The 26,681-nt window shown below is 28.4% G+C and overlaps 1 protein-coding gene across 1 annotated transcript in view; it reads left to right on the forward strand.

The window, feature by feature from the left end:
• Window positions 1–1,190: 1,190 nt before the first annotated feature.
• The window catches only part of LOC148228485 (homeobox protein aristaless-like), a 102,040-nt gene continuing 76,549 nt past the window's right edge, over window positions 1,191–26,681 (forward strand). The window contains exon 1 of the mRNA XM_088198980.1: window positions 1,191–1,379. Coding sequence (XP_088055106.1) covers window positions 1,289–1,379 — 91 coding nt within the window. The 5' untranslated portion in view covers window positions 1,191–1,288. The remainder of the gene's footprint in view (window positions 1,380–26,681) is intronic.

Consider the following 26,681-nt stretch of genomic DNA (forward strand, 5'->3'; position numbering starts at 1 on the left):
ATCAGATTATTCCTACAATCTCAATGGGATCATTTTGGCTAGAGAAACCATCACTAAAGATCCTGAAATTACGTTTGAGAGCAAGTAGAGGATCAAGGTATTCGATCTGAATTTTCAGATCGAATATTTAAATTTACTGCTACTAATTTACATTCGTTGAATATTTCCTCTCATGTCTAATATTTTTTAATCGTTCAAAAAGCAATAAAGTCAACAATAATTTGCAAATAAATTTTAGCAAAAACGGAGCCGCGTCAAAAAACTACAATCTGTCCCTTTGAATAATAATGTTTATTGTGAAAGTACTAGATAGAAAGTGGGGGCTTTTGAAGGCAATGTTCTGCTCCTTTTATTTCTTGTATGTATAAAATGGGCTGAAAGAACTGATACTTGAAATATTTGTTTAGTCCAGATTCATTGAGGTCGATTTTTACTTTTTTTTTTATAATTATATTCTTGCTTTGATTTTTTCTAGAGTCGGGCCTCGGGATTTTATCACCTCTTCCCTCCCCCATCTCGGCAGGCCTGGATATTGCACAGTGACCTATGCAGTGCTGTCAGCTACGAGGAGCTGGTCTGGTTCGTACAATTTAATTTTAATATATTTACGATTTTTTTCTCTCCTACTATGTATTATTTTTTGTGTAATGTGGTAATATTGTATATTTTTTAATATCATGATGCATTAGGGTAACCTGTTAGGTCACGATAGTCTTAATTTAATTTAAATAAATAAATCATAAGCAGATCATACATTCTCAAACAGATTTTTCTGCTTACACTATGATACAAATATGATACATGTATCACTCCGATACACTGATGATAGTATACTATGTAGCTCATAGACTAAGTATTTCCCGAACTGGATATTAAAATATATTAAAAGTACAGTTTGAGAGCACCTGGCGCGCTCGAGTCCCGCGGGACTGCTACGCACCTCCGTAGCCCTTTTCGTAGTCGGAACGTAGTCCCTCATGGCGCCATCGTGACTTCCGATTGGCCCGCGCCACTCTATAAACTCCTCCCACCTCGGAAGCCCCTCCCCACGGAACGCCGGGGGCTCGCGGCCCTCGCTTTGACATTTGCTATTGTAGCGATCGGAGCGAGATCCTTGCATAGACTCAGTTTCGGTCGAAGCCTGCCGCGGATGTGTTTCACGCTCGCGTACATGGCGATCGCGCTACCGAAACGCGCGCGATCTCATCGTTGCATATGAACAGATTGTTGGTGTGTGGTTGCGTATATGTCAATTGGAGTTTGTTTGGTATAATAATCGAGAGGAGACATGGACCTGAGCAAGCCACGTCCAGCTCGCGCCCTCTTGTCGATCAGCTCGTTGGTAGGAGCCACCGGGCCGCCCTCGCCTCATCAGCAGGGTATGTGTCACTTTGACTTGTTATAATATCTAAATCGGCTCATTATTATCACCCAATATATTAGTACAAATTTAAATTATACAAATACACTTGAAAGATATACTTATATAGTATAATCATATGTATACAATCATACAATATTATTTGTATATAAAAAATGAATTAGATTTTTAGAACATGAAATATTATTCAATAACATGTAGATCAAATTCATATCAGCGTCTTTTAACTTTCTTCATATAATAAACACGTTATACGAGTTCAAAATTTATCCCTGACCTACAACATATAGAATAAATATTGAATGCTTTTATGTGCCTACATATGTCACAAAATTTTGAGTTCGCAACTATGCAAAAATTATATATTTATTAGAATAAATTGTATTATGAATAAATAAACATAAAATTAATAGAATGGTTCGTTTATGAATGAACATTTTTTGCTTATCAAAAAATTAATAGAGCGAGAAAATTGCTTCATAAAACATCTATTGAAATCGATTAAGATTTGACCCTCTTATCAAATCGACTAAGAGTGTATTTATTTATTAATATTTTACCCTTGCGTTTTTTGTATAATCTGTCAAAATCAAAAGTAAAATGTTGAAAAAATATTTTCTTGTATATTATAGATTTACTTGTAACATATATCGGTTTTTAAAAATAAATGACTAGTAGCTTTTTTAGATACAACCAGTCAGTATTTTTTGCAATAATGGTCAGGAAAACTCAGATTGCCGAAATTAATCGGTTGTTTCAACTTTTTTTTAAACATTCATATTTAAATTCATAATACAATTCAAAGGACTGTATGTGATTTAATTATATCAATATTTAATATACAAACTTTACTGAAAAATTTCATAGCATACATTATCTGTCTCTGTTGAAATATAAATATTTGGTTAAAATATAACTATTATTATATTTAAAAACATAACATTATCAGTAAAAGAACAAACCCTTTAATTATTACATTACCGATAAAAATCAAACAAAATCGTTAGCAACGAATGTGAATCGACAGTGAAGATATATTTTCAGTGGCGATTCAGTGAATTTATATCTGAATATATTTTCATCAGAAGATACATATTTTTAATGGTGAAAATATAATTTAACTGATAAGCGCTAGTGAAATTATATGCTAATAAAACTCAAACTAACTATAGTTTTAGAACTTTTATTAGGTAAAGTTGCGCTTTTTTAATTTGCCAATGTTAGGTTTTGGTTTGAACAGAAAATGGACGTTTCGCAATAATAAAATTCAGTTTTATGGGCATTTTAGAGCAACATATAATTTTACCAATGCCTGGTATTTAAATTATATTTACTGGTAAAAATGTATTCCTTACTGTGAACATCTTTTTACCGGTAAAATTTTCCTTACTGTGAACATACTGTCTGATCTTAGTATGTAAATGTCTCAATGAATTTTTCACTATTACTTTTGTAAATACATATTTGATACCTGCAATTTCTGCATTATACAAAATACTTGCAATGTGTAATGCATTTTCTCGTTTTTATCACTACATTACAATAATTGTTAAGATTTGTTTTTCCACTAATTTTCACATTTTTACATGTACATTGAATATACATTGAATATACAAAGGCAAACCATTCTGGATATTGTGCTTTTTTCAAACAGTAGCGCCATTTACATATATTTTAAGGTTGTAAAATTCAGGCAGAAATCCTTTTTCAATGTTCGAAACGTTTTACGAAGATGTATAAAAAACAGCGTTCTGTTTCTAAATATTTTACCGAAATTGGGTTCTAAAAATGTTTGATTAACTTAAACTTCCAACTAAAGCAAATAATAAATTTATTATGTCAAAAATACAAAATATTGATTTTAGATTATAATATATTAAAATAATGAATTATAAAAATATGAGGAAAATTATTGATATATACATACATGTTAAATTATTTGTTTATATATATATATATTTTTTAAAAACATTAAGGTTTTAAATTTTACTTTTTTAATTTACTTATATTACGATAGATGGCAGCAGTATAGCGACTGATCAACCGATTATTTATGGAGTTCATCTGCGGGTAATTACCCGCCGTGACGGGTCAGACCTCGTGACGGTGACGTCACGAGCTCGCATTTTACCAGTCAGCCCTAACCGGTCATTTTCATAACTGTGGAAAAATTACGCCAAGTATACCCCAAATTTTTAAAACAATTAACGTCAGTTAACTGATTTTTACATAATAAAATATTTTTTAAAGATAATTATTCGCATTTTGGAGCTTCGAAGTAAATATTAAATTAACTCGAACCGTTTTGGTACGAGGACGCGTCATAAAATCCAATTTGTTACTCCTAATTGGGTGAAACTCCGAAATGCCAATTAAACGGTTTCGTTCGTTACAAATGAATGAACTGAAAAAATAATAATTTTACCCTCATTAAATATATAACTCGGTATATGAATGTTGTGAGTTGTATTATATGACGAAGAGGGTAGCGTTAACAGAGGTGCAAAATAAATTTATTTATTTTTGTGTTATAGGAATATTTATATGCTAGTTTTTATAATAATAAAGAACATAATAATATTATCCAATATTTCTTATCTTTATTAGCCGATAAAAACAGTCGTCTAATTATCATAAAATTTTCTCTAAAATAATTTATAATGGGAATTTTTTGTGTAATTTTCATAATATTTTTAAATATTATATACTACGTTCTCAGAATATTTACCGTTAAATATGCTCTTTATTTATTCCAATTTAAATTTTTGATAATTCAACTTGTTTTATTTTACTTAACTTCATCCAAAAATATGATAGATACTCACTTTATACTTTGCTTTAATACAACATATTTATTTACGTGTAAAAATATGCAAAAATTAAAATTGAGTAATTAAGAATGTGAATATATTAAAATTAGTATATTCTTATTATACAATAGCTACAAAAAAATCGGCGCAATGTAGATAGATATGAAAACAATTGTTTATTAACGATTTTAGGTGGGAAAGAAATATTTAGTTATGAAATAATTAAATTTTCAATTCTTTATTTAAAAGACCATTTCACAAAATTCGTTTATCTGGAAAATTCATATACCTTGGCATTCGATAAGTGGGGGATTTGTCTGACACAAGACCCTAGAATTCATTGTCAGAAGCCAATTTGTATTGCATTTATATATTAATTGTTTTAAAATATACATATTTAAGTCATTAGTACTAAAATATAAGTAATTCTGAACAAATTTAAGGTTAACGATGTATTTTACTTCTGATATCAATCTAAAGAAACCAAAAATATTTTTTTCTACATGAGCCCTTTTATGGATTATATATTACAAAATTTAATTAAAAATTAATGTGGCAGCAAAATATATATATCAATAAATGATATTTATTTTACGATAATTTTAAATTATGTTTTGGTAAATTTTGATCGTCTGCATTTTAATTTTTCGTCTATGAAGTGTTGCATCGATCGTCAGAAGGAGCAAGGTCTTAGAATAAGGTTAATAAAATTTTTTATTCAGTAAATTTTACCACACGGGGATTGTCATAATACATAGATGGTGTCTTAAATATAGTAATGTTTATTTTATAATTTATTTAATAATTTTGTAATAAATTAGCAAAAAAAATTCAATAGTACATGACAAAATAAATTTAAATTCCACAAAATATAATGTTTTACAAAATAAATTAATTTAAATCGTTCGTTTGCATATAATAACACGACTTAATTAATTTGTTGTAATTTTTAACTAAAAAAATACACACATTAATTCAGTTACACACCACGCGCTTTACGCGTAATCGATATTTTGATTTACGTTACATTTTTTTTACGTTCGATACGATCGAGAGCAACTGCTTATATATTTCCAAAAAAAATCGATTAATAAACAAAATTGATTAAACAAATTCCGTGATTGATGACCATCCCTGTCGACGCGCTAGCCCGAGAGAGCTGCCGACAATGTTACGGCACAACACTGTAAAAAGCTCCACCGACTAACTACCACAGGTGTTTTGCGGCCGTTAGAAATGCGTAATTAGCCGCCATATTATTTTATTTCTGCATCCGAATATGAGGAAGGCAATAATAACGTGCAACAGTGTTGGCTAAGGTTTGCGAGCTTTTAATGATTTTACCACGCGCAACAGATGCACGGGCGTAATTTTTAACGCCACTTTTATGGTAGTGTAGTTTTATAAATTGCGCATACGGATAAAATTCTACGACGGGCAGTTATAGTAGAACCTACCGCTAATTAATATTTTTTTGCAAAATTTCTATTAGGTATAAACGTAAATTGGGGTCATTAATTACCTGCAAAAGTTTTTGAAGGGTCGTATAACGTACGTTAGGGAAATGGTACCCTCTTGTTATAACTTTCAAAGTGAATATAAACAGCTGTGAATAAATAAGACAATGTTATCAAAATCAGTTTGCATAACTAAAACCAGCAAATATGTGCAATCATTGAATTTATAAAATAATTAAAAGCAATTAATTTCTTTAACAAACAATGTTTTTCTGATCCACATATTTATATCTTTCATTAATCTGCAAATTACAGATTTATCACTCTCTCAGTCTCTACAGAATCCAGTACATATAATTCCACATTATTAATAATCTTTCTCCGCGATAGAATAAGTGTTACTGGCTTTACTTTTGACCAAGATTATGCTATTCCATGTATTGCATGCAATATCGTCAAATTATACTACTTGCATAAAAAAGGGCGTTTAGTGCTCTGCTCGTGACTTTAAAACATACAATCTACATGAGAGAAGCATATATCTTACAAGTACATTGAAAACATATTTAAGACTTGTTTATTTTCACAGCGAATTATGAGTAAAATCCAACCAACTATGGTCAAAAATAAATTCAAAGATCGTTGCACCAGACACACAGATGCTTAATGTTTTAATAAGCCACTATTTAATAGACTTAAATCCCTATAATTAATAGCAACTCTAATAAGTACTTGTGTTAAATTAGTATTTTGTGCTTCAAAAACTCTGCAACGCTGAATATGCCCTTATAGAGAAGTAAAAGCTATGCTGTTTCACTAAATAATGAACACTCGATACCGCGTAAAATTCCAGCTGGAATTTCTTAGGTATATTTGCTCGGGGCAAAAAAATACGCATTTATCTGTGTGCGCTGACGAGGGCTTACAGTTTTATACTAATCACGAATAAATTCAAGAATCTTTTGAAAACTTAAATAAATATTTCGAAACGTATACGAAATAACCATAATAAAACAGGGTCTAATATATTTATGAAATGTAGACAAATTTTGCCACCGCCTCTTTAAAGTGAACAGAGCAATAATGTTGAATAGAGATCAAAATTGTTAAATACATGAGCTTACATATGTACTCTAACCTTAACACATTTTGCAACTTCACTTTGCAAGGCTTGCCGCCATTGCCGCACTTAAGCAGACTTTCAATTGAAAAAGCGCGTTTATCACAAAAAATAAAATCTTAATATACAAACAATTAATCGGACCCATTTTAACATTTGCTTGCTCGGAGTGGAGTAACAAACTTAATACTGCTTTTTTACACTGCTAGTAATCTAAAATACATCTAAAAAAACTTTCTAATAGCCTTCAAATTCCAACAATCTAAGAAAACTTACCAGAAAATACTATAAAAATATTTCGCGTAAACATATCAACTGTGTCAATTGCGTATTATTTTTATTAATAAAACATCCTTAAATTTAAATATAAACTTTTAAAAAAAATTTAGTAAAATTTACATTAATTACAAATAATTAATTTTATTATTATTATATTTATGTTATCGGATGGCTCATTATTAAAAAAATATATACTATCTGCATATTACTTTTTATGAAAAAACAGAAAGGTAAACTTGATAATTATAGAAAAAATTCAATAATTGCATTTGTATTTAGCAGCAGCCGGATTTTAATTATCAGACATAATTTCGATCTTACTCTATTAAACATAATTTCGATCTTATTGTTTACTCTGTCAATAAAGACACTACACTTCAAATATGTCCTAGGTAAATTCCAAATACATATGAACGAAATAGATTTGGATTAAATCTGCTATGGAATTTGTTCTTCAAACATTCCAATATTACATTGTATAAAATACCATAGTTATTCGTCATTCGGAGAAATGTTTAATTTTCAAAGATAAGCTATAAATCACGCCAGGATCACCGAGCATACATAAAAGTGTCTAGGTGATAAATCCACAAAAATGTATAATTTTATTACTGTTTTTTTATAGTTCCTTATCAAAGGTCGTTCAAGGATTCTTTACCTTTCGACGACGGGCAAACATGTGTTACACAAAATTTACGACGCTTAACGTAATCTAGAATTGTATATATTACACACGCGTTGAATAAAAACATAAATAAACAAATATTGATAATGAGAAATGTGTTAAAATATAATATCGAATCTGTTTACATATTATAGTGTTCGGAACACAAAGAGACCACCAGGATGGACTCAATGATGTAAACAAATCATCCTCTTATCTTTCTCCTTCTGACTCGTCCAACTAATAGTTTCCAAGTAATACGACAGACGCTTTGACTAATGGACGACTTATCGTTTTAAGAAAAAATCGACATGAGTAAAATTAAAACAAATAGCCTCTTTAATATTACCCATATACTCGTATGTGCAGACGTAGGTGTAGTTTCTGAAAATAAAATTAGCCTTTAGGCTATGGAAGGTATTTTTCAAGTTGCTTAAATATACTACGGATTTATTTAAAATAATCTGTGTAATGTTTAACAGTTTTTTTATTTTATTAAAAATAAAATATCTCTAAGCTAAACTTATTAATTAATTTACCATGGAATAACAAAGCTTAATGATTGAAGTAGTGTCTTGATTACTTTGGTGACATTTGTGACAATGATTTATCCAACAGTGTTGAATTATTGACATAGTTTATTTAAATACACTTTTCTGATACTACTTAAATATTAAAAATATAAGTATGAGAATTCTTATTTTATCTATAAATTTAAAAAAATATTAAATAAATTTAATGTAATTTTAAAAATTAATGGATTAAAAAAAATATATTAAATCATATTACACTTATAAATATTGCACACAGATTTAACAATTAACCGTTAAAAATCATTAAATTCTGGTTAATTATATTTTTTACCTAAAATAAATAGTGACATTTTTTCATATTACCAAGTCGTAATTTTTTCATCACTTTTCTCACAAAAGTCAGCTAATTGACACGAAAATGTCATTCATAGACGACCCTCAATGACTTGCAGACTTATCTTATTAAACGAGGCCAGATAGTTTAGTCCTACGCAGTCTTATCGTGTTGCCAACTATATTCAGATAAAAACTGCCTTTGAAATCATATGCTTAAGCATACACAACTAATGTACGCAAGATTCCTGAGTTCTTCCCCCACACTCTTCATTGTTTTAAGTCTTTCTAATAAAACTAGAATTTCTACCGAGAAACCAGTACAATTCAAAGCGGTAATTTATATTCTTACGTTTAGTTTTCACGCATTCGTTTGAAAGTTTTTTCTAAATCAGTATATACAACGTCTATTTTTATTCTTCAATCAAATAATTTTTTGACTGTTTTGGCAAAAGACAGGAGGTTAGTAACAGTGGAATGATATTGTATTATGCATGTTCAAACTTTCTTAAAGCTCACCTTTTATAAAAAATATTATCAAATCGCTATATAAACTTGAGTTGATCATATGGTTCTTTAAATATTTTGTCAATAAATTTGTGTGTAACTAATCATATGATAAAAAGTTAATGTTATTAAAATTTTATAACACAATTTCAAAATTAAATTAAATAAAATTTGTATTTTGTGGAGTAAATCAAAATCAATGAATTACATAACTACATAAATAATATTTTTCATATACGCGAATAAAGTAATTCGTTCGTGTATTTAGATTAGCAAATTCGCTTCATTTTAATTTTTCAACAAACTCGGCAAATGAACTTAATTAAATTCAGCAGTGATTGGACTAAAACACGCGAATGCAGAGAGTTTTTGTGAAATTAGTCTCTTAACATTGTTTCGTATTTGTACACGAACGCCAACTTTAATGTCGTTAATGACATGCACGTTAAACCAACGAACATCGACAATATTGAGCTTTAATTTTTATACCATTAACATAATAGTATAGTTATCAAACTATATAAAATACTTTTTTATATGTTATATTTATTATTATTATATTTTTATCGTAGACAAAACCTGCCGAAATAAATATATTATATTTTTTTTAACGTCGAAATGTCAAGATATACAATACGTTTATCACTCGGCGACGACATAGCCGCCTTTCACCGTGTACGATGTTGGAAAGTTGTTAATTTTATTTATTGAATTTTCCAATTCGTCCACAGTATACACAATTTCCACAACCCCTCGCCCCCAGAGTTTCCCAAAGTTTGTGTACGTAGCTATCGGTGCCAGAGGTAATTGGTTACGCTTGACGACTGTTTGTCATGCTAGCGGCGGTAATATGGATTAGTCTACGAAATAGTTCCATAAAAACTTCGCCTGTACACGGTTTTCTACGAATAGCTCAAGCACTCAAACTTTATCTACAAATGGTCCAAATTATTTACTGTGCCAATAAAACAAATGAAAACAAAATGAATTAGTGCGCGTATTTGCTACGTATCTATTTTGATTACTCACATACTGTATAATGTAAAAGGTCAATAGCAATAATTTATATATATACGTATATCGTACATATTATATGTTATTGACATATTTTAATTTTGTTTTAAAATACGTCGATCATAAAACGTGATAATTTATTCGTGTAATATGATTGAATAATAAAATAAAACATACTTCAAAACAGTATAGTATAAAGATTATATGATTAACATGAAAAACAAATAAGTTATTACTAATGGAAAATGTTAATCAAAAATTTATATTTATGCCTTTTATAATAACTATATATAAAATATAAAAAAATAACTTAAACTAAACATTACATTTTTTTATAAAAAATGTAAAAATTATATATAAATCAATTCTACAAATTAAAATTGATATTTTCCATAATTATTGCATTAAACAACTATTTTTCCATATCATTCAATATTGTAGTATCCATAAATTTTTAAATATATTAGAGGCTAAATGAATATTATTTTTATGTATTTATAATTTATGAACAGTTCATATTATTATATAATACAAATTATTGAGGTAGAACTTTATACTATAACATAAATTGTTAGAGATAGAACTGCTTTTAAATATTTAGGCTTAGATTGAAATACGAATTATAAAAAAAAAAAAAAAATATTAGCAGAAAATATTAAAATTTATATTCAATTTTTTTTAAAGTTTTAAACTAGTGGTTCTAAATCTGTGCGCTCTGATTTAAATAAAATCGATTTAAATAGCCTTCCCGTTGATAACAAATACAGATTCCTGCTTTTGAAAAATATTTGTCAAAATTTGAGTGTATTTTTATGTTTATTTTTTGTTTACAAATACTAATGTTATTATATCAAACAAATCTCATTATTGAATTCCGTTAAGTAACATTGGATGTAAAAAAAGATAGTACTTAGAACATAATTAAAACTAAATAAAATCAATATAGAATTGAAAATGAATCATCGAATCAGTGGCGTAGCTAGGACTGCCGCCCAGGACGATCTTTAAAATTGCCGCCCCCCCCCCATACATTTTTTGCAGTGTCATAAAATCAGCATTTCTTAAAATAATAAATTGGTTATTATTAAGATCTTGTTATTCGTGGATTTATATATGTTTTAGTGCATTCAGGGTTAAAAATCACACTAGACGATCCCATTGCGAATATGCCGCCCCCAAGCAAGTGCCGCCCGGGGCGGCCCGCCGACTCCGCCCCACCATAGCTACGCCACTGCATCGATTAAAATCAGCTAAAGAATATTTTCATTGAAACTTACGCGTCGATTTCAATATATTTCGTTAATTTGATTTTTTTTAAGTTTTATAGAAATTTTAAATATACAATTATTTTGACTTAGAATAAATTATCTAAGTCAAAATAATTGCTAGAGAAATATGAAAATGAAAATTGCCAAAATTGTAGATAAACTAAACACGAAACTGGTAGATTTACTTACATAAATTATCAACTGTGCTTCAAATTTTTAACTAATAGCTTGTGAGTAGTAGTAGTAGCTTGTGCAAATTGAGAGCTTTCTAAAGTTGACAATGAGTCAAGACCGACTAATTACTGTCAACATTCAATATTTATTACCAGATATCGCGTGTTTTAGACTATTTTTAAATAATAACCAAATTTACTCTTGGAAAAGCAAGCAAAGTTTCTGTAAATAAATAGTAAATACTTTATTGTCTTGTCCATATTTTTTCTTAAACTAATATTTTTCCCTTCAAAATATTAGTTGCCCTGGGTCACGCTTTTTCTCTAAAACACCTTGGTTACATGATAAATGTAAAACGCTCTGAAAACAGTCACAAGTGAAGCAACAAATATCTTAATTATGTTTTTAAATTTAGCTTTATTAGTATAAAACATACAACAATATTATTCTCACAGATTTTAAAAGTTCGTTTTTATTATAATAACCACATATTTAGTAGTTCTTAAATATTTATTTTACCTTAGACAGAATAATTAATTTATAAATAAAATATATTTTTTAATATATCATTTTAATATATAAAACCTGTAAATTTGTAAAATTTCTTGCAAATTTATTTATAATTTTTTATTTACAAATTTCTTTATTAACTGATTTACAGTTTACATTACATTTATTTAAATATAATGTATTTACTTTCAGTTACATTAGAATGGCATGTTCTACGTTTTATATTAAAACATATTGTACAATATAAATTAATACAAATAGCTGTTAAATCAATATATTGACTGACATAATTATATTCTAATCTTTCTGTGAATATTATGCTTACTTTTGTATATTTCTAGGGGTTGATCTATAAATATATTATTTTTTTAAAGGCAAAATTTAATAAGTAAAACGAAATAATACATAATTAATTACCATTATGAATTGGTTATTGGAATCTATTATATCATATAATATATTAGGAACAGATAGTTTTAATATAAATTTTCTTTTGATAAAAAAACCTATTTATCTAAAAAAATGCTGATGTCAAAAATGGGAAATTTAACATGACGTGTATAAAATATATAACAACAAAAAGGTAAAACCGATGCATTTTCAGCCAGGGCGAAAATTCGGTTATGCCTCGCATGTGAGTATTAAAATTTATTGCCGCGACGAAATGTGAAGAAGGAACATTTGGGAACGTTCGCCTAGGCAATTTACTAACAAGACCAAATTATGGCATCAACATAGAGAAGGTTATTCGATATCGGTCTGAAATGGAAAATCGCTTTGTATTATTTATCCTTATTTATTGCGTTGCGTGAACGCGAGCTAATTTAGACGAAGCTCTGGGGGCCGAACCCCCAACCCTGTCGTTCTAACGTAATAATAAAGTGAAATTAAAAACAATCCCTACGGAAATAATGGCTGGTCGGTGACATGAAATAAAAATATAAAAACTAAACGATTTTTTACATGGCACAGATGTCGGCCATTATTTTCGTAGGTACGGAAACAGAGGAACCTTGACACAAGCGTTCAAAATTTGAGTTAATTAAATGTCATACAGTTATAGTAAAAGGATTATATTTCAAATTCCCTTGGAGTCAGTAGTGTAGCTAGAGTTTGTGCCTCATGGGGCGATCAATAACTTTGCCATACCCTTCCCATACAATTGCCTAATATAAAATCTGACTTTCCTAAAAATTTGTTACCTAATGCATGTCTTCAATATGCCAAAATTGTCTAGGGCAGGCGGCCCTTCACATATAAAAAAATGTGCATAGCAATTTTCTAGTTTGATAAAATATGTTAATGGTTATCAGGCATTTCATTATTTTAGCACGTGCTCGACTGGAATAAACAATAGGAAGCATCTGGTGTAACTTAGGCTTTTACCGATTTTAAGAAACTGGCCAAATTTTAGAGCTGGGTAAAAGTATTTTTATCTATAGGGACGTCATTTTATGATCGGGGCAAAATCATCAATTTTCAAACTGTTGTTTATTGTTTTCACATATTCAACTTAGTTCTTAGCTATTCATGGATATTTATTTTTAGCGCATTCAGAGTAAGAGCAAAATTACACGAACGGTTCTTCTATCGCGAAAATGCTACCCCCAAGCAAGTGCCGCCCGGGGCGTCCCCCCCCCGCCCTCCTAACTACGGCACTGCATGGAGTCACATTACGACAGATCTAAAATTATTTAAAAAATCAAGCTAGGTCGTTCTACTTAAGCATTAAATTTTACGTTTATTTAAATGTTAATCAAAACTATTGATATTATTTATGAATTCTAAATGAATCTTGTGCTTTTTTTGTTTTATATTTTATTTTATTTTGGAGGTAGAAAGAAAAAAATGTGAATGTTTGCGCAATGTTGTTTGGTCATTGATAATGAATTGGAAAAAATGGATAAGCTTTGTAGAAATCAAATAAATTTCAAACGGTCATTATTTATCGATCATCTTCAAACCACAAAAAAACTAAGCAATGTTTTTGGATGAAAATAAATGAAATAAAAAGCGTACGGATATTGGGTTGACACAATCGTGACGTTCCGACCGTCAATTGATGAAGAATCGATTTGGACGCCACGTTCTACCTCAGCGTCTATCGTTGTTCCATTGTCGCCTAAGTAAATAGGATATACTCAATTTGGGTATGTCGAATCTGCGTCGACGGCCCACGGCAAATCGAGATGCCAAAGTGATTTTTAACACCTTCGGTCGTAACGGCACGACAATTTTCCACCGACAATCCGTCGTTTCGGTGCATTTGTGAAAAATGACCGATGGGCATACGGTGTCATCAGACTGAAGGGATCAATCTGACCGAGGCACGTACTGCTGCGACTAATGGCCGACATCTGCGTTACGTAGTAGACAAAAAAAATCGTTTAACTTTTTACTTCTCGCCATGCGCATGATACTCGTACAGAGAGAAAATGACCCCCCAGAATGAAATTTTTAGAATTAATTTATTTATTTATGCAAAAGTTACTACCCCTGATGCGATTCAATTGCCAAAATTCAAAACAAATTTGCATTATTTAAGAGCATAAAACAAAAAAGCACATTTCGAGTATATAGTTAATTTGAAAGCACTCCAATTTTATATAAGAAATGTTGCAATATCTCGTAAAAAAGTCAAATCGCTTTCGCTAAATAAAAATACCTGAATATCTTTGAATGATAATAGGCACAATTTTTTTTAATAATAGGGCGTGAAAATATATTAAGGCGTAACTTCTCAATTGTCAAATTTATAGTGATATTTTTTAAATAAAGTAAAATATTGTATTCTTACTAATGATATTTTTCTGTAAAAATTAAAATACTGTACATTAATTATGCACTCCTTCGAAAAAAATAGAAATTTCTTTTACTTTTTTTGACACAAAAATGTATCAGTAGTTTCATCAACGGGAAACTGTTATTAGGTTGTTTTAAAACAACTATATTTTTAAATAGTAATGAAATTTTAGACAGCAATAAAGTTTCATAATATTTTATTAAATCATTCAGTAAATTAATTTTATTCTATGGTTGTATACGTATCTTGAAACACCATATTTTATTTTATTATTTTGGTATCTTATGTACGGTCATTATATTGATTTCATTCTCTATCGAGGTGCTTCTGTTCGATCAATCATCACATCTCAAAGTCCAAAGCGTACATAAAGAACATAACACGTCTTATAAAAACCAATCACGAATGCTATTATGGGAATTATCAAATCGCGATTCCTGTCATATCATTGTCGCCGATGTCAGGAATGTCCATTCGCGTCGGAGACGAGTCTTGAATGGCATTCTTTTCGACAGTTAGGCGTGCCAGAATAGGTAGAATAAAAAAGCTATAGGAAAACTCTGGCAATCATACAATTGGCCACGGCCTAATATACAAATATTTGAACGAGCTTATTGTTATTGAATCTCCCGGTCTGGTCACGCTACTAATGTCATGGTCATTGTGACACTATTTGATTTTAATTATATGTCCGTTTTAGATCGTTAACCGCTAAACACGCTCTTGGAGTTCATGTGGACATAATAAATACTAGGTATATATGTAATGTTTTAATTTGGAATATAGAATAAGATTAAATAAGAAATATTTGAGAAGTACAAACATTTATAAATCATATAATTTTATACTATTTTTATTTATGTGCTGGGCACCAGCACCATTGAGTTTCTGAAAGCCTCATAGTTTAGCCGTTTTATTTATGATTTTTGGATTCTTCTTGACATAGGTCATGCTGTTCATTGATCATTAAACGCATATCAAATATTTTTTCTTAAAATTTTGTAGATTTATTTTGTGACAACATCTATTTTTTCACCATATTTTCTTACTTTAAATTCATTACAAAAAAATCTATATAAGTACATAATCTTTTTAAATTAAGAAAAATCGATTGAGAAGGGTTAGATGACCAAAGTTATATTTTAAGATTGCTTCATAAATAACATTGTTCCCTGAGAAAAATATATTTAGATTGTATAGATCTCAATAAAAAGGCTTTTCTCTTATTAAATTTCCTCAGCTAATAAACGAGTTTTATTTGAGCGAATTAGAAATGGACATCTTCATAAAAAATACTACATTATTGATTCAGTCGATAGATTAAAAAAATAAAATTAACGTTTAATACATATTCATTTAATCTTTTCCTCAGCTTATTAAAAAAAGTAAACAAGCAAATTGCTAATCAGTTTTAGAAAAAAATAATAGCAAAGACGCGTTGGATATCAATGAGTCGTGGAAAGTAGTCAAGAAACGAATGACGAATCGTGAGTTAAAAAAATGGTCAGAGATTGCAATGAAAAATCAACTTGAACCATATAATCTGATTAGAAATTTGTGAAAAATAGATATAATTTTTTTTAATAGACTTGCGTGATACAAATCAAAATCCATCCATAGCTATCATGAAAGATTAAATTAATAAGCTTCTGGAGAATTTGTATTGTAGAATCTGTCTGATTCTTTTTCACATTTTGAAAAAGAGATTTAAAATAACAAATTTTTAAAAACATTTCTTTTATAAAATGGATGATTGAATCTGATATCACTTTAATTTAATTTCTAGTTTGACCCAATGAAAATAAGTATAGTTGATTTTCTATTTTTACTTTTTGACAACACAAAGTATAAAATATATTTTAGTTATTACTTGACTAAAATAAATTTAAAAGTTATTTTACTTAATTAAATATTTCCTGCAGACTTATAATATAAAAACCAGAATCGAACACTTGAAAATCACATCACGATATTGTATTTCAAAGTGTAAAAAAATTGTCCTTCTTGTGGTGAGGCACAAACCTGTGAAAGTGTCCCAAAAAACCACAGTACAAATGCTTTGCCAAATTTTCAAAAAACTATTATTTTTTACATATTATTTAAATAAGTTACCAATTAATAGAAATGTAAATCCTTACTTTAAGGTATTAGTAATATATAAAAAGATTATCGATAAACTAGCTTTCGAACTTGAATTCATTCGCGTTTTGTTCCTAGTTATATTGCATCCTTCATTATTTTCATCTGACGTATTTAAGATGCCCCACTCGTGACATTGTAACATAAAATTGACCAAGATAAAATGTTTCATCTCAAGCATATTTATGTCACGTTAAGTGACTTATCTATTGCCAAATCTAATTAATAATTGATATTTAAATTAAATCAGCAAATCGCTATGATTCAATGAGATTGTGGAAATCTTGTCTTTAAATGTGTCAGTGATAATCAATGTTTTTACAACCAATGTTTTATCTCACGGTTTTAATAGATGCAAAATTAGGGCTACCGAATTGTTAGGGAATTTAAGAATAACATTAACTTTCTGATTTTGACATCAACTCTTAAAGTGATTATTTGATTCTACTGACTTTAACATTAAAGATTTTGCAAGTATTTATAAGTTGTATTTATTTTAAAAATTATTAAAAAATACATTTCGAAAAATAAAATAAACCATATTATTGTTATTTAAATAATTGTCAAAGTTCCTACCGACATAATCCAATTATAGTATAGATTGAAGTTGATACTACAATTAATCGTCAATGTAACTATCTAATTTATAATATATCAAGATTTGTAGTAGCACAGATCGTTTCGGACCAGTGATTACTCCGACATTAAAAAAGAAAGTCAACTCCGGATCGAATCGTTGACAGTGCGTCAATTCTCGATTAAACCCGTTAAACTAACGCTATGTCATTCTTTTAATTATTTAATCAAGTCTCAAGCTTTTTATAGGCTATTCATTAAAAAGAACATTTACACCATTAAACCGGAAACTTGGTATTGTTTCAAAAGTGATCTGTTAGTCATACCGTTTAAGGAAAAATACACTCCGTAAATATTGATTCATGGTTTTTTTTATTGAATATCTGTGTTTAATTTTGATATGAAAGGTTCATTGAAGCGAATGAATGAGTCGGCATAAAAAATTGAATAAATATGAATTTTCTTGATAGAAGAACTTTTCCAATTATAGTAAGTTTTAAACCGCGGGACTAATTACGGCCAGCGACCGTAACGGATAAACCACAATTACTGTAGCTTTTTAGATGAGTCTCTCCTTAATTATGTCAAATGTTCTGCTTTTTAAACGGATGCATGTCATGAACGAACTTGGATTTAACCAATTTTTCCAGGCACGCTCACGATTTGAACGTGTCAAATTATTATTACGCGACACGAGCGATTCTCGTTTTTGTTTTATATAGGAGCTTATAATAGTTTGAGCACCTGTTCCTAATGGACGACATTAAAGGATCGTTTTCTTTGAATTCGTTTTAGATTATCGCAGTTTTGTATTGGCTTTAAAGGTCCTAAGTGACTATTTTTATGATGCATGCGGTAAAAGGGTGAGCAGGTGATTGCCGTTACCACTATCACGCCCCACGATTTACCTTTCTTGTTTGAATTGTAAATATAATTTTCGAGAAAACCGCGAAAAAATTAGCAAAGTGTGCGGTGAGACAATCAGTTCTGCATCGCGGGTCAAGACCCGTGGCTTGTTCGCTCGATATAATTTATCTTCGATACGAAAACGAGCACCTCGAGATTACACACGAGGTTGTGTGTAAAACATAAAAATCTGTTTTTTTTTTCACTTCAGTTTAACGTGCAATCTGTAAAACAATTTCAAAGTAGTAATTTCAATTGGAAATAAAAACATACAACTTGTTTATGCTAAATTGTGGTATATTTTTTGCTTCAATAAATCTCGGAAATATGAATGTATACGCACATCTATTATTTGATGAAAAAATACTCACTCGTAAAACAACGATACTATTACACTAAATATTAAATAATTATGACCATGAAAACTTTTGATATCAAAAATTAACTTTTAAAACCAAAAATGGCATTTAAAACATTAGACATTTAAGATCACGTTAATAATAAAATACGAGTGTATAAATACTTTGTTAATTAAATTAAATTAATTTTATAGATATTTGCTAAAATGATATAGTATGTATCCTAATATAAAAATGAATCGAATATATTGACTCTTAACAGATAATTTCAAAGTTACCTTTAGAATAATTTCTTAAATTAAAATGAAATTACTAACCATTTTTATGAAGGATATGTTTCTTATAATCATGTTATTTATTAAAAATAAGGCTTATTCAAAATAAATGATTGTCTTGGCTCTTTAATTCTTTAATAAATTTATTAAAGTCTTTTTCATTAATAAAAAAATACACGAAACTAGTCATATGTCAAAACATATGTTAACATGCCAACTATACCTATGTAGTTTACCACATTATTAACGTAAAAGCTGCTACTTATTTTAGTCAAATTAAAATAATATGAGCGAGTTTATTTTAACACACGGTACTGTGTCTAGTGTAAAAAATGATGTATTATAACAGTGTTAGTTAGTATTATAGAAATAATTAAAATAATATATTCAGATATTATTATATTAGTTGAAATATTAATCAAAAGTACATAAAAAAGGAATAAATTAACCAAAAAATATGTATATATATGTAAATACTATATATTTTTTAATATTGGTGTATTTTATAAAAAATAGCTGTTTAAGTATAACTAAATACTTTTTAATAAAATTAAATAATGAACATTCAATTATATTTATTGTATTTAATTTTATTAATTATTATATTTAATTAAATAATTCAATAATCATTAGTTCATTATAACCAAAAATTATGATATAGATTTTTTTAAATTTAATATTTATTACATAATGTTACATATAATTTATAAATAAATTTAATTATATTAAGAAACAGTAAAAAATATGTATTATAATAATCGTACTTATGCCATTAATATATAATATATACATATATACTAATACATAATTTTGTGTTTTTGTGTTATTTTAATATTTTTTATTTATTAATTAATTTTATTGATAACTATTAACCTAAACATGATTGGATGATCATAAAATTAACCTTATATCGTAAGTGGATGTAGGATCATTATTTTCTTTTATACATAGTACAGTGGTATAGAACATTCCTCAGCAATTGAAATGTTAGTGGATCTAATTTTATATACGTATTATTGTTTTTAAATAGATTTAATTATTGCTTGATAATATTAAATTTTCCAATATCTAGGTAAAGTCGCGCTAGATTGTAATTTTATGCTATTTACTTTTAGTGCTAAGCTATTAAAAAAAATGCGTTCAAATGTAATCTTAAAAAATATCTTTAGTAAATTGAGATAAGAATCAATAATTTTTTCTAAAAAAATAATTGTTTATCCCCTCTGGTATTTACTAAAAAAACATGCAACAACTATATATTGTATTTTGGTTTTTATGTGTATTTTAGAAAAAAATATTTATTTGTAAATTAAATTATATACACTACCTAATCATGTAATTGCAAAATAGACTTATTAATAAATATTTTGACAAATCTACGATAATAATAGTAATACTTAAATACAAATATAGCAAAATAAATTTAGCACAATTAACAAATAAAAACCGGCCCAGCCTAAAAATTTTAGATCAGTCAATTTTTCTTGTTTTTTAAAAGCACTTAGTTTACCGGAAAATTAGCTTAATGTTTTATTATTCAGTAAAACCAAAGATTCAATAATCACATTTTATTAATAATAACTAATTCAAATAGCATCTTTTCAGATTAATTTTTAAAAGGTATTTAACCAATGTTGCATTAATAAATTGTTAGTATATAGTTTTCATTTATAAATATAAAAGTTTTATTAAAATATTTTACAACACAATACAAAACCTCAATCTAACACTATTAATGTTCCACACACCTCGGCATAATACAAATTGAATCTGTATATATTTCTAAATATACAAATTGATATCCAACAGAAGATAATGAGGGCAAAAACGAGCAACGATGTTGTTGCATGTAGTATCACTGGCGGCGCACACATCGTATGATGTATTAGCGACCTTTTTTACTCATTCACGTCCTGGAACCGATAATTTTCCAAATTCGTGTAATTGGTTAAAAGTAAAAAATAAATTGTGTTTTCGGTGAGCTGGTAATGTTCTCTCCGTTACAAAATAGCAGACGGCCCCTAACGTATACTCTTGTTGTGGGGGGAATCACGACGCTTCGTATTTAATCAGACACAGAATAGATATCTCTCCGATTTTATTGCTGTTCGCGCAGTTATGGATTCGATCTCAGATCGACAACCATTGAGAATCGAATCAAATAAATGCATAAAAAAATAATATTTTACTTCCACTTTATCATAAGATAACTAGATAATTGGATGATAGTATAAAATGTTTCAAGCCGAGTGTGAGCAAATTTAATTGTTAGGAAAGTTTGAATAAAAATTTTTTTTTTTTTTAAATACTAATGTAACTGTTGGTATCTTTTTTACATGTATTCTGACAATCACTTCATATTCTGACAATATCTATTATATCCCCAAAACTCAAGCTTTGAAACCCTGTATCTTATGAATTATGATCAAGCCACTCCTTGATGTTTTCGCGATCGACATATTCAAAGCATTTTTAAATATTTAATAATCCGCATATTTCAGATTACTTGCCTCAGTCTCTTCAGCATCTAATACATATATTTCAATGTTAGAAGGAATTTTTCTCAATGATCGAACAAGTGTTACTGTCTGTTCTTTTCACCAAAGCACTTTTTTTTGACCAATTGTAACGTCAGACGGTAAAATTTTTGCAATAAAAAACAATTCGTTGTCAATATGCTTTTATTTGGATGAGCATAAAAATGATAAAATAACAATACTGCTTTCTGTGGCAACATCACTTTTAAAAAATATGTTACTTCAGGAACCCATTTGGTTTTGCACTAATATTCGAAGATCTCCCTATACATCTATCACTTTTTTGGTTATATTATAATAATCAACAGGATTTTTTTAAATTTCAATCCCTTTACCTTTGTTCATATGTCACAACAAACGTGCATTCTTATTCAAAAAAAAATTTAATATACGGATAATCGAGAGTACATTGTATTGTAAAATATTTTTAATACATATTTTCTTATTGTCGCTAAAATATGAGTCGTTTAAAACAAAAGTAATAATTTAGTCTATATGAATTAATTTATGTTACACAATAAACATAAAATATGCAGTTAAGCTTAGCTTTGCAGCATTTTTTAAACAAATTTGTACTCCAATAGAGGCTAGTATATCCTTAGTTTTGGTTCCAGGGCTCTATATATTTTTATTTTAATAGCTATAAATTATTTTTGAAGTTAGTATGCAACCTATCATAAGTTTTTAGCCAAATTTGAGCCTTTGTGCCTTTCCAATACAGACTTGAAAAAATATTTCAGAACAGTTTTATAATTCACTGTCTTCAATATTCCGTCACTGAAGTGAATATCTTCCATTCCGTAATATAAAAAGCACCTCTAAATCATTTGTCTCTCTAGATTTCACAGTTGCCTGGAGACATTTTTTACTGTATCTTTTGCTACACTACCAACGAACATAATCAGATCTACCGAGAGAGGGGGCAAATTCCCTTGGCCCGTACTCCTTGAGAGGCCCGATTCTGTAAAAAATCATAGCAAGAATATATTTACAAAAAAAAATCAACACCGGGCTTAAATAATGAATCCGAAATAAACTACAGGTATATGACAGCATACACCTCCTCCTCTTAGCCAAATATAAGAGTAGTCTATTTTTATTTTTTTATCAAATGTTTCACAAATAAATATAAAATAAATAGTTTTTCGCTTATCACAAACATATATTCGTAACAGCTCTGAATATTCACCGAGGGTAATTATTTGTATCTTTTATTGTATATGTTTGTATATCCCTGTATATGTTCGCTAGCAAAATCCAATGTGTCAATATTTTACAAAATGGCGACAAGTATAAAAATTTAAACACTCGTAACTCAGTAGGTTTGAATTTTAATGAAAAGATTGCTAAATATTAAACGTTTAAAAGCCTAATTTTCATCTAAATAAAATATAAAAAAAATAGTTTTTTGCTTCAAAACAAGCGATCTATCAGTTCGATCGACCCCATACGAGCCATTTTGAGACTTTCAGAAGAGTTAACGCTCTTAACTGCTTGGTTTTAAAGATTAAAAATTTAATTTTTAGTATCATATAGAACTACTGAGCACCCCCTATACGTTCTGTATTAAAAAAAATATATAATATTTTTTTACAAAATGGCGGGCAATGTAAAAATTAAAAGTGTCATAACTTTTCAAAATAAAATCCTACTGAAAAATGTCGTATGCAAAAAGATATTTCACAATGTTTTACAATATATTTATTAAATCAAAAATTTATTTATGACAATACGAAATACATTGCAATAAAAAATACAGAATCGCAATTATAAATAAAATATATAACATAAAAACCACTTCTTTTTACTTGTGAATGTTGAATGTTACATCTTAATTTCAATGAGAAGAAAATGACAAAATAATTTTACAATAATCAGAGTCAATGTTGAATATTAGAAAATACAACAAAGGAGTGAAATCTGATTTTTTCATGCTATTATAAAATTTTCTTATGGAAAATCCCAGCGCCTAACTGTCACTAGTAATAAAGACGTGTTTAATTCCCGAAAAACGCTTTTTAAGCATTTTGAGAGCATTTTACTAGTTGATACGATTTTAATCATCGTCGTCTCTCTCGTCCGCGGGTTTCCCACACCTGGCCGAGTGGGATCGAGAATTGGAAAGGCTCGATACAATTGTCCGTAATCGATGGTGTAATTTGTTTAATGGCGGTCCGTTTACTTTTTTGTTGATATCCGATTAGGACAATGGATAGGTAAGGCTCGGGCCTAATGCCCGACCAGCCACTCTCTTAGCACCAACAGTAAAGTGGCCTGTGTACACACACAGATCGATAATGGAACATTTTCTTTGACTGTAATCTCGAGCGAATTAAACTCTTATTTCAATTACCATGTGGTGCGAGCGCAAAAATGGCCGCCGACTGGTACGTGGGAAGATGAGCAAGATGAGCATATCTACATACTTATGCAATATACATTTGTATTTATTTATTGAATAATAAATCACTTATAACATATATACTACAGAAACAATAGATAGTTTCAAGTCACTAATTCGGCTTTCTGTAAGAGCACGGCACAATTAAACAAATTTCCCGAGTGGCAAACGAAATTAATAAAAAATCTACAAGAGAGGAAACATTGCTCAGCCGCTTTCCTTAATATAAATCAACCTTTCGATGGAGTGTGTCATTAAATATAAGGAATTAAAATATAAAATCAAAAATGCACTACCTCATTATTGATATGTAATTAAAAAGTCATATCTGAGCCATAAATATTTTACAGTAAAATATCAAGATGAAAAATACTCCTCCTAAAAAGGCCTATCTGAAAAACAATTAGGATTCTAGGAAGTCTGAGAAAATATTACTAGCTAATGGAAAAAACCACCCAACTGATAATGGAGAATTAACTGCTATTCAACTCAGGGGATCAGCATGCATCTTTAACATATAAATAATTGAAAGATTTCAAAATCATATTTTAAAAGTGATATTCAATGCTCAGTATCAAATTTTCTTATTCACAAAGACTTGATAATGAAAATTTTTAAGAAAGAAGTGGAAAATAACGAAATACAGGGAAAGACAGGAAAAACATTTCAACAAATTGACCAATTAATTGATTACGGAGATATTGACTTGAAGATTATAGAGAAAAATACTTAAGATTCACCTATCTGGGTTTTTCTGAATGTCAGGATGAAAAGAAAGACTGAAAAATATAAGATTGAAATATATACGAAAAGTAAAGATACAAAAATATTTATTAGTTTATGTTCATTAAATATTTTCATAAATAAAATGGGACAAACTTTTACTAAAAATTATCGCGAACTAGTTTATGGCTATGGCGTTAAAAACAGGCAAAAAACTGTCGTGAATTAAAACAGAAATAAATGACGTTTCCTTTATACAACTTAATGAAAAGCCATGATAAACTCGTTTTAAAAACTAAAACAAAACTGTTTTGATAAGTGTTTAACGTTCGATGAAATTTAAACAGTGCAAAAATCTATGGAAAATTTTACGAGAATTTTTTATTATAAAGAACAAATTTTGTCATGAAGAAATCTTAAGATAATTTGCTTAAGAAATATTTTTTGGACTGCAACTAAAATTTCCAAATATTTCTTGTACTATTAAAAAATACATAAAACTTTGCTAAAATGATATTTTTTTTTAATATTTATCTTTTGTATTATTTCTTCCGTTAAATATATATTTTATGTTGTATATACAACATATTTTCTATTGTTGTTATAAATAGTTTTTTTAGCAAATTCTTTATAAAACCCACAAATATTGGATTGCCTTAAAATATGGTATTTGTGAAAGAATTTTTAATTCGTTATATATTTAAAGCCACTTTTTATATAATTGCAACGAGATTTTTATTCTAATTATTAATTATTAAAATTATTTTTTATGCAAAATAAATTTTATTCCAATTTTATTATATTTCTTACATTTTTGAGTATAGTACATTGAAATGAATAATCATTTTTTTTTTTAATATTTTGCTGAATATTTTAGTCTTCATTTAGAAAAAAAAATATAACGAGATAAAGCAATAAAGAATAAATATCGTAAATAAAAAGTATTTTTTTATATATTTTGTATAAAAATATTGGTTATGAAGAACATTTTGTCATGAACTTCCACTTCTTTATAAAGCCGCAATGTAGTTGTTGGATAATTTTATCTTTTCTTATGATCTTTACAAGTATTATTCGATAATAATATGTAATTAATAGCTCAAAATATTATATTATATTAAAAGTTCACTGTTTTTTGTTGTTTAGACTAATTAAAAATTGCATTTAATATATTATTTTAATTAAATACAATAATTTCTTAGAAATATAAAGTGTTTTAAATTACTTACATAGTCATTTATATGTACCTACATATAATATAATTTTATTTGTATTATGTAATCACCGACAACAGTAACAACGTAATCTTTGAAATGATAACATCAAGGGGAACAAAACGATGGACACATTAGTACGATCAGATATCAAACGTAATGTAATTCATTTTATTTTTTACCTATAACCTCATCACTTGCTAAGGTTAAATAATTAAATATAAAACTATAAATAATTTTTAATTTAAAAACCATCTAATGTATTATATTGAATAATCTAAATCTAACGTCATTTGTATATTTTATGCTTTATACGAAAGTTTTTAATACAGTTTCAGCCGCTCCTGGCAAATTACCTTTCATACAAATGAGTACACAGCGATATGAATCGACTGTACATTTTCACAAGCGTTGACAACCACTGATGATTAATAACCGCAATTATATTATGAAGTAATATAATAACAAAAATAATTATTGCCTAGTTTGTATAATACGTATTATTACCTGACGAATTATGACGCGTACATTATTGAATAAATCCATTGTCCAGGCGAATACATTACTCATCGCTTTTATATAATGGAATGAAAATTACGACCGCTATACAAAACATTGGTACCTTAGCTTCCAACCAACGTACCATGGGACATTAATACCATAAAAATTAATCTTAGATTGCTTAAAAAGACATTGCA

This window comes from Plectrocnemia conspersa, unplaced genomic scaffold, assembly GCF_051122295.1.
Source record: "Plectrocnemia conspersa isolate PC_06_02 unplaced genomic scaffold, ASM5112229v1 ptg000012l, whole genome shotgun sequence".
NCBI classification, from domain to species: Eukaryota; Metazoa; Arthropoda; class Insecta; order Trichoptera; family Polycentropodidae; genus Plectrocnemia; species Plectrocnemia conspersa.